Here is a 10,304-nt window from a genome sequence, read left to right as displayed (position 1 = left end):
TATCACTGAAGACACAAAAAGTTTGGTGTCCATGACCAACAATGAACCATACAAAGTAATGATCCACTCCAAATACAAAGATTACGAAAAAGAGATGAAAAAAATTACAAGAAACGGACAAGGAAGAGAGAGCTGCTGTAACAGGCAGCTAGACAACGAAAAAAAAAAAAAAGCATATATATACATATTTATATTATATATATCTTTATTATATTTGTATTTGGAAAGCACTGTAAGGTTTAACACTTTTATAAATTTCGCTTTTTATTTGGTTTGCCTAGAGTTTGATCAGCCTTGCCTTTGACTGAGTGGTAGGAGACCATGTGTTAAAAGAAAAACAGGAAGTGTTGTAGTTATGCTGCTCAATAAGACTCAGTAAAAAGCTCTCAGAGTTATCCTTCTCCATCTGGTTGATTCTTTGTACCATAGTCATCCAAGTACCACCCATTGAACCCTCACGCTACAGCACCAATATTAAACACAGATTACTTCTGTCATAAGAGTAACTATTCATGACTTTATGTTTTGTAGAAGTCAGATCTAGAGCCTGATTGAAAGGCCTACAGGATAGTTTAGCACATACCTTCCCAGTCTAGTGAGGATGATGCTAGTGGCAGTGATAATGAATGGCTACCAGAAATAAAAAAATGAACAATGAATGCTAGCAATAGTGACAGTGAAGCTGAGGATGCTGAGAGAGCTGAATGGGCTGAGGATGCCCCACCAGCCATAGCTCAAGAGCACAAAATAGACCTCTACAGAATGTCTGGATTGAAAAAGGATTCAAATCTAAAATGTAAAACATGGATGTATTTTTATGATTGTAGTCAGTCAGGCTCTACTGTGCAGGCTTGCCGGATTGACTGATAACGGAGAAGTTATTTTTCAAGTTTGCATTGGTCTCTAAGTTAGCAGGAATCTACTAGGTTAAGCTTGTTCTACTCTTTCTAGGTTTAGGGGAAACTGCTAAGACTGGACCCACCAGACCAGACCAAAGGCCCAGTAGAATGTTTAGAGAGCCATGGGCAATAGTTTTGGTTATTTTTGTGGGAAATATTTATTTAAGAAATATACAGTTTAATAGGGTGAGGTAGGAAGGACTGAGGAGTTAAAAGGAAGGAGCTTATGGGGTTATATTTGTGCCATCAGAAACTGAAATTGAATTAAAATATTGAATTTGAAAAGCATGAAGTGAAACTGAAAATAAATGTTTTGAAAATGAATTTATTTTTTTTTTAATTGAATTTGAAAAAAAAAATACAGAATTCAATTTCAATTCACAAAAAGCAGTTTCATTTTTAAAATTCAATTTCAATTCACAAAAAGCAGATTCAGTTTTAAAATTCAGTTTCAATTCACAAAAAGCAGATTCAGTTTTAAAATTCAATTTCAATTCACAAAAAGCAGATTCAGTTATTACAGAACAACACAGCTTAGTGTAAAAAATACACCTTTTGGTGTGATAAAATAACACGGTGGGTGTTAGAATTTTAACACTATGAGAGAGATAGATATTAACACTTTCCAAAGTGTAAATTTAACTCTGAGTCTGTGAGGATTATATAAACTCAGGGAAAGTGTTAAATTCAACACTATGGGGGATGAATTAAAACTCAAGATTTTGCAGTGTACAGATCCTTACACTTTGATTCAGAGAGGAGTAATTTTTGACAACAGTTTATTCACATTAAAGATTCATTTAACAGGCTGCAGCTTTCCTCCCGTCGTTTTTCGGCTGATGGATCCTCGGCTTTCAGGACCCTCTCAGCAGAGAGCAGAGGAACAGTCCACAGAGTCAATAACAGACCTCCCGTGGGGCCTCGTGGCAGCGTCTTAATGCGCGTGTGGAGCCTCGCGCTCACTGCTGCAGCTCTTCGCGCGGCTGACAGACGCACAGTCGCCCCCTGGGAGGGAGTGAAGGAGATCCTGGAGAGGACGAAGAGGAAGGAGAAGATGTCCGTGAAGCTGAAGAGAGGAATAAGCGCCAAAGCCGAGTCGCAGAAATGCGCTGAGCGTTTCTGGAGGCTTTTTCCTCACCTGGTGCTGTCTCTGTCTCTCGTCGGGTACGCGGCTCTGGGTGCGCTCATCTTCACATACATTGAAGGAGGAGACGCACCCACTCTCCAGCCCAAGTACGATGAGTTCCTTGGTGAGATTGTTACCACGGTCCGGAACCTCACCGGTAAGTGGCCTCGGTTCCGGGTTTTACCTGTGCATCTCTTGTGTTTGTGAGTGGGCTTGACGTGATGTGACAGTTTCCATGTCCCTCCTTTTTTGCTGCTGTACTCATTTGGACCTATGGACATGTGTTGTGCTTAACTCACCAACAATGTCTCCTTATCCTCAGAAAACAACACCTCAGACCAGCTCATAGTGATTAAGGTGGAGCACATAATGAGGAGTAAGTTCCAATCCATTTGGCTCCAGAGACCGGACAGATGGGATTTCTTCGGCTCCATGTTCTTCTGCTGCACAGTGTTCACCACAGTGGGTAGGTCCACGATCTTTCATTGTTGACTCATGTTTGTTTTTGTGTTGATTTCCTTTCTGTGACTGACAGGTGTGACTTTTCTCTTCTGAGTAGAAAGTTTATGATTGTGTCTCTTAAAAAAAAAAAAAAAGATGAAGAAGAAGCCTGGGGTCTAGAGCACCAGGCTTCCTTGATCCTGCCTGTTTTTATCAATTAGGAAAGATTTAAAAAAAGACTATGAAACCAACACAGCTGTTTGCCAGAGTTATTATTTGTGCCTTTATTTTCACTAAAATTGAATAAACAGCAGGATTTATACAACAGTTTGACTCCAATCCAGGAAAATCAACCAGGGACTCAGATTTAAATTTTAGACTGACAGTTTGAGCATCAGTTGAGGTCCTTCTCAGTCTTGTTTTGTTTGTTGCCCAGGAAGCCCAGGGCGCTTGCACCAAACACCCCCTCCCTGCTCGTCTGCCGGTTACCTCTGCACTCAGACGGGGCCATTTTTTACTTGACCAAAAACACAAATAAACAGACTCCAGCCGAAAAAATCTGATATCAGTCTACATTCAGGCTTTATTTAGAGAATTTTCAGCGCGTTACTTTCACACAAAAACACCGTTAAATAAGGCTCTAGTTGTCATCATGTCATAAAACAGCGCTACCTCCGCTGCAGAGCCACAGCTGGCTATGAGGCGCTCGCTGCTTAGTGTGAAAATTTTCTAAATAAAGCGTGAATGCAAACCCATATCAGATTTTTTCGGTGGGAGTCCGTTTATTTGTGTTTTTGGTCAAGTAAAATATGTCCCCGTCTGAGTGCAGAGGAAACCGGCTGACGAGCAGGGAGGGGGTGTTTGGTGCGAGCACCCTGGGCTTCTGCTGCACAAAATCACTGCTGTAGGGGTAATTTCTGCCCTAAACCTTGTGATAGGACCCAACTTGTTCCATCCCGAAGTATCACTTTAGTGCCTCTGTAACAGATTTCAACCCTTGCTCCATGTGATTAGATGTTGAACTTAAAACTTCTTAATCAACTGTCTGGAGCTTTGTAATGGTTTGAAATGATATGAGGAGTAAGAATCTCTTCAAACTAAATCTTGCAGAAACATTTTTATAAGTGGTTAAAGGAAGCCAGCTAATGGCTAATGGCTCTGCAGCAACAGGAAGCCCACAGCTGCTAGCAGAGAGAAGGCTTTTTACATCACCACAAAAAGCCTATTAGACGTTGTTTGAGGTTAGAGGCACATTTGCTTTGCTTATTTTTCCTTGTTAGTTTAAAACCTTATCTTTCTTCATACTTCCAAAGAGAGGCCTCAAGGCATGAAAGGAAGCTCCACTGACATCTGCTGCTGTATCTCTTACTGTTCATTACTTTAAACATTTACTTTTGACTGCCTCTATACATCTATGGGTTCTTGTTTTTGTTTTTTGTTTTTTTCTTGCATGGGAGTGAATCATTATGAATTGATAGGCCATTGAGTTTGGGCAGTTAACTCCAAAGAGATGCAAGATAGCAAGAGTGATTACTATAACAACGACAGACGTGTGACACCAAAACAGATCCTCAGCTTCTATGTAGGGAACAAAAATCAGATCCTTGCCCATTCTGCCTCCGTTCTTTAATGTATGAACTGCCTGCTCTCCTTTATCGGTCAGCTGGCACTGCCTGCATGTCCAGTCCCGTCAGACAGCTGGAGTAACAGACCAGGGAGTTCCCACCTTTATGACGATCCTCTCTTTGTTCATGTTGGGCTGTACAACCTCAAACCTGTTGACTTCTGGCCTGGCCCTTCTCATTTTGTTTGTTTGTGGTCATAAAGTGAAATATGATCTGATTTTTGACATGGTTTGTTTAATGTGAGAGTCGCCGGGTGTTTTTAATGTGTCCCGTTCAAGGTTATAATAGTTCACTAAAACGAAACTAAAAAGGAAAACTACAATTTAAAATACATTGCAGTTAACTCAAACTAATAAAAACTAGAAAAGAAAACAAAAACGATAAGTAAACTAAAATTGTATCTTGTGTTCACAAAACTAACTGAAACTAAATAAAATTATGGAGAAAATGTCCTTAGTTATAGTTTTTGACAATGTTAATAGCCTTTAGGGTTTAAATTAATCCAACACATTTTCCCAACCAATTTTATGACAGTTTTCAGCAGTTGTCAGCGCCGTACAGCACCATCACAGCGACGCACTGGGACGTGCTTGTTTACTGCACTGACTGGCTGTGCGCTGTGCTGCGACCAAACTTAGAGGAGCAATGAATCAGAGCATCTGTAATAGTTTAATTTCATGTGAGTCTGACTTTATTGTTACAGAGTCCAAGTTTCTAATTATTAAAGCTCATATTATATTGTTTTATATAATTTATGTTTTTATTATTTTTATTTAATTCATGTCAAAATTATTTTATATCACTTATTTTTTATATTTTTATATTAAGTTCATATTATTTTCTTGTGTTGAAGGCAGCAGCCAACAGTTCAGTATCAGCATTGACTGAGCAGTGAGCACTATGTTGGACTGGAGAATAAACTGTATTACAAAATATTTACTCTGACCTTTTTGAATCCTGCACCTGGTTAATAAGGTATGAAAAAACTAAAACTAAACTAAACTGTAACTAAAACCAAACTAAAACTTAGCCTTGTTGCAAAAATCAAAACTAAATAAAAACTAGAATGCCCGCTCCAAAACTAATTAAAACGAAACTGTAATGACAAATCCAAAACTATTTTGACCTTGGTCCCGTTTACTTTTCTGCTAGATCTGCTCCATGTAGGCCTGGGCGATAAATCCATTAATTTGAGTTTTTCTTTGAGAACTCTGTGTGCGTGCAGCGTGAATAAACAGTTCTCTAGCAAAACAGCAGAGTCCTGAATGTTATAAAATAATCTTATGTGTCTTTGACACCCAGCACCTTAGCGGACACATGTTCCTCATGGTTGTGTAAACAGCCCAAAGAGTTTAATATAAACTAGACCTCTTATTAGTACACGTTCAAACCCTTTTCCTTAAATACTCTGTTTTCTATCTGTCACTTTTCAGGAGTTCGCTTAAGATCTTTGACTGAAACATTTAAATAGACCCTTTTAGGTTCACCTGCAGATCATTAATTATGTAATAATAATAATAATAATAACAATAATAATAAAAATAATAATAATAATACATTTTATTTAAAGAGCGCTTTTCAAAAACTCAAAGACACGTTACAAGGTATAAGCAGTATAAAGACCAAGTTTAAAAACAGATACAAATAATGAAATAACAGTAAAAAAAACAAAAACAAAAAAACATGTATAGAAAAAGGAGACGAGGCAAAAACAATTCAAAGGTGCAGAGAAAGAGCAAGGTCAGGACAGTTTGTTAGTTTAAGTTAAAAGCTTTGCGAAAAGGGTGAGTTTTGAGTTTTGTTTTGAAGGTGGTGGGGTCAGCAGTATCTCGGAGGTGTTGTGGGAGTGAGTTCCAAAGGGAGGGGGCAGCAACAGGTTCAGTGCTTGGTCCTAGGGACGGTGAGGAGGTTTGCAGCTGAGGAAAGGAGGATGCAGGAAGGGGTGTAGGGGTGGAGCATGTGAGTAAGGTATGGAGGGGCTTGGTTGTGGAGTGCTTTGTGGGTAAGAATGAGGATTTTAAACTGGATATGGTAATGGACGGGAAGCCAGTGGAGATCTTGAAGAATGGGAGTTGTGTGTTCACGGGAACGGGTACAGGTGAGGAGGCGGGCGGCAGAGTTTTGGATGTACTGAAGTTTATTGAGGTGGTTGTTGGTTGTGCCAGAAAGACGCGTGACGCGTAAAACCTGCTGCTCTTCAAAGATGATACTCTGATCATTTTTAGATTTACAGGGAGATGGGAAATTGATGGTCGTTGACCAGAGGAGTGCTGCTTGAACATGATTGAGAAGTTGTTTGACTTTTACCTGGGAAAGCTGAGTCCCATCTTTCTCTGTAACTCTCTCTATTCCACAAACTGAACCCTCCATTCAGCATTAATCCATAAATCCATCCGCTGACGAGCAGAGCAACAAAATGACCTGCAATGGGGTACGCTCTGACAAGCAGGTGCGGGTCCAGACTTTTTAGATTGGGGTGCCACGACCACGGCTTTGACTTCAATGCAGGGGGGCATGAGTTTTGTGAGCCTACACTAGAATAGATAGCATTTAATTTTGCTTATTTATTTCTCTCTTTTTTTTTTTAAGAAGAAATCAGGATTAACAGGCTACAGCTTTAACAAAAAAAAAAAAGATTAAAACAAAGCATTTTTTTTAACAATTAAAAGTAGAATATAACTACTTGCACTGTAATGCAGTGAAACAGTACTGTACAAGCTTTTTTAAGGTGTATTTTAGGCCATGTTGCCCAGCCCTGGCTCCATGCAAACTGCAGCAGGTTGTGTTGTTCCCTTGACATCCACCAAGAATAGAAGTCTTTCATATCTGGCACTGACCTGCCAGCCATTGGTATCAGTGTTGCCAGCTCAGCAACTTTATCAATGTATTAAGTGCTTTTTCAAATCCCTCTAGCGACCCACTACTTACAATACAGTACCACTTTAGTTTATGATCTGACAACAAAAAAGATTTAAATAAAAAAAACAGAAGCTTTTTTTCCCTGATGCTTGTCTTTTCACTACTTCCTTAAAGAATTGATTCCAACAGCTGACTGACAGAACTGACATCATTATCTTTAGAATTAAGAGGAATGTAAGAATTTATTAATATTCATTTTTTTTACAGCAAAATTAATACTTAAAAACTCCTCCTGTCCCCCTGTCCTGTCCCTTTGACTTGAACAAACCCTGAGTGTATTTAATTTTCAATATGGCTTCCATCAATGACAAGCTTCAAAACTCTATATCATAAACTGATGAGTAGGGCTGGGGGTAAACGATTATTTTTAAAACGATTAATCTAGCGATTATTTTATTAGTCGACTACTCTAACGATTAATTGGGCGATTAGTCTAACGATTATTCTCTGTTGTTCAATTATTTCAAAACCATAATGTATCCCAAATAAATGCCAAAACGATCTCTCTCATAACAGAGCTAATTAAACAACACTGTTTGCACAGCAAAATGCAAAATATAGAATAAAGTTACAAAAAATAAAAAGGCCAGTCTGTTTACTCTTACAGTCCAATAAGGGTGCAACTAACAATTATATTTAAAGTTGACTAATCTATCAATTATTTTTTCGATTAGTCGATTAATCACGGTTATTTTGTGTTTCAACCTAATTTGGCCTTTAAAATGTGCAGACCTTTATAATTCAACCTGTGTGTTTCATTTTCACTGCATTTACCCAGAGTTAGGTTCTCACCTCTGATTGGTCAGCCCTGTGTCATGTTTGTTTGTTTGTTTGTCTTTATTTCATTCATGATGACATAAAAAAGTGTAAGTGTACTGTACAAAAAAAAAAAAAAACCTCAAAATGAATGAAGCAGGTAACAGGGAAATGAAGTTGTTGTACGCAGTGTTGGACAGACCGCTTATTAGTGACTTTGGGCTTGTTTTCTAATGTTTATTTGTTACTGGGGCTTGCTTTACTCTCTGTATGATCCCGCCTGACTCTCTCCCAGCTCTCCATGACAACGCGTTTAGTTTCGTTTCTCTACATGGGCTATTTCGCTCATGTGTACTCCGCCCTCCTCCTCCCCGCTGAGTGTTACCGGTGCAGTGTGAGCTTGAGAGTGAGAGCTCCTTCAGATAAATGTCCTCTCTTTTCAAAAGTTAAGTAAGTTTTGACACTAGTTTGTGACTCAGATCCTGAAAAACTGTCTGTAACAGAGAGTGAAGGAGACTCTCTAAATCGCGTTATCAGACGCTAAACTCCAGGAGCTGTCAGGCTGTCCAAGCCAGAGATGCAGAGCCTTCGTCAGCGCACAGCGCTCTCTGGGAGTGGAGATTTTTCCTCATCCTCAACAATATTCCTATGAACTTATTGATCTTTTCCCATAAAAGTATCCAATAACACAGCACCTCATGCTGTGTTATTGGATACTGAGTTACAAATGAGTATTACCCCCTGGTATTTGATTTCACTATGTGACAACAACAATAAAAACAATAATACGACGCATCGACTATTGAAATTTGCGACCATGAATTTTTATCGTCAACGTAGTCGATTATGTCAACTAATTGTTGCAGCCCTAGTGATGAGTGATGTCAGAGACTACGCCCATATATCTTAAAGTCTGTATTCCAGTATTGATAAAGTTTGTTAATGATAAATGAAAGATTGGTGGATGAGAAATTCCAGGTTTGAACACTTGGGGACTTATCATCTTGTTTATGTGGAGACATGCTCTAGTCTCAGGTTCAGTCAATAAATTAGAGCAAAGCTACGGATTTTGCAGTAACCACAGATTTTTATCACTAAGGTGTTGATTTTCTTCCTTTCTCCTGCAGGCTATGGAGAGATCTATCCAGTTACCCTTCCTGGTAAAATAGTGTGTGTGTTGTACGCCATGGTGGGCATCCCTCTCATGCTTCTCGTCATCCTGGATGTGGGAGACTTCCTTGCTTTGCTGATGACACGAGCCTTTGTCAAAATACACACCATCATCAAAGATCTACGTTCCCACACCTGGTCTCCCCGAAAGGCTGAGAGAAAGGCAGATACTCCGAGTCATCGGACCCTGGAAGACGGTACCTTTGTTTTCAGCCATGACGTGGTGGTCCGCGAGCCCCTCGACATCCGGCAGGTACTGCACAGCCAGGCGGATGTAAGGCAGAAGTCTATTCAGCTCCAGAACAACAAAGAGATCTTTGAGAAAATTCTCGCCAGGGAGAAGTTACTTCGAAAAGGCCCACTGCTCAGGACCCTCTCCTGCCCAGAACTTGCCCGACTGCCTGATCTACCCAGAGGATACACCATTTGGGACTTCACAGGGTTAGGAGATGGGATGGAAACACTGGATGTTCCCTTTGTTCTGATTCTTTTCATTGTGTTCGCTTACATTTTGTTTGGCGGGTTGATTCTACCACGGTGGGAAAAGGATTTCGAGGGCTTTGACCCTTTCTACTTCTGCTTCATCACGCTCACCACCATTGGATTTGGGGACATCGTGCCAAAACACCCCAAGTTCTTCATGCTGACTTCACTTTTTATCATTGTCGGCATGGCCATCATGTCCATGGCTTTCAAGCTGTGCCAAACACGACTCGTAATCTTCTACCGCGAGTGCATTAAATTCATTAGCCGAGGAAACGCTGAAACATTCATAAAAGAAGACAAAGACTGATCTTGCAGGAGAGTATCTGACAGAATTCTGTGAGCTTACAGTCCTGAGGAGACTGTGTGTGCTGGCAGTGGGTTGTTTTCTGGGTGTTTTGTTGTAAGCATGCACAAAATAAACACTATGCATGTATTTGAAGTCTTTGCCCAGCAAAGGAACGTTCCTCAAATTGACCCCTATCAAAACAGCTGATAAATATATTGTGTTACAGCGTTTGTTAGGTCACATTTCTTTCTCTCCTCTAGAGATCCCAAACATTCTCTGGCTTTTATGGTTGAAGTTTTTAACAACCCCAAATTACCAATTGGCTTGCCAAACAGAATTGATCTTACCGATTAGGCCTGTCACGATAACAAATTTTGCTAAACGATAATTTTCCAAAATATAATTGCCGATAAACGATATTATTGTCAATATTATTTTGATTTTTTTTTTCATTTTTTTCATTGATGTAATTATGATAAATGGGATAATAAAGTGAGTTCACCATATCAAAAGCAAGAAACTTTAATTTCTTAAGAGTATTTAACTGTAATTAAAAGGTCAGGATCTTTTAAATAGGTCATAAACATCCCTGAGAG

At 39.5% G+C, this 10,304-nt stretch overlaps 1 protein-coding gene across 1 annotated transcript; it reads left to right on the top strand.

Annotated features, from left to right (window-relative positions):
* Positions 1 to 1,881: 1,881 nt before the first annotated feature.
* Positions 1,882 to 10,068, top strand: kcnk18 (potassium channel, subfamily K, member 18). The gene is made up of 3 exons (XM_074676588.1): positions 1,882 to 2,182; positions 2,348 to 2,491; positions 8,894 to 10,068. The coding sequence occupies exons 1-3, from the start codon at positions 1,954 to 1,956 to the stop codon at positions 9,727 to 9,729; spliced, it is 1,209 nt and encodes a 402-aa protein (XP_074532689.1). The 5' UTR covers positions 1,882 to 1,953; the 3' UTR covers positions 9,730 to 10,068.
* Positions 10,069 to 10,304: the final 236 nt, after the last annotated feature.

Source organism: Halichoeres trimaculatus, unplaced genomic scaffold (genome assembly GCF_033239565.1).
Source record: "Halichoeres trimaculatus isolate MK-OKI-2021-1 unplaced genomic scaffold, fHalTri1.1 fHalTri1_scaffold_8, whole genome shotgun sequence".
In the NCBI taxonomy this organism is placed as follows: Eukaryota; Metazoa; Chordata; class Actinopteri; order Labriformes; family Labridae; genus Halichoeres; species Halichoeres trimaculatus.
The sequence above is the reverse complement of the archived record's forward strand: the minus strand, read 5'-3'. Positions and strand labels throughout refer to the sequence as shown.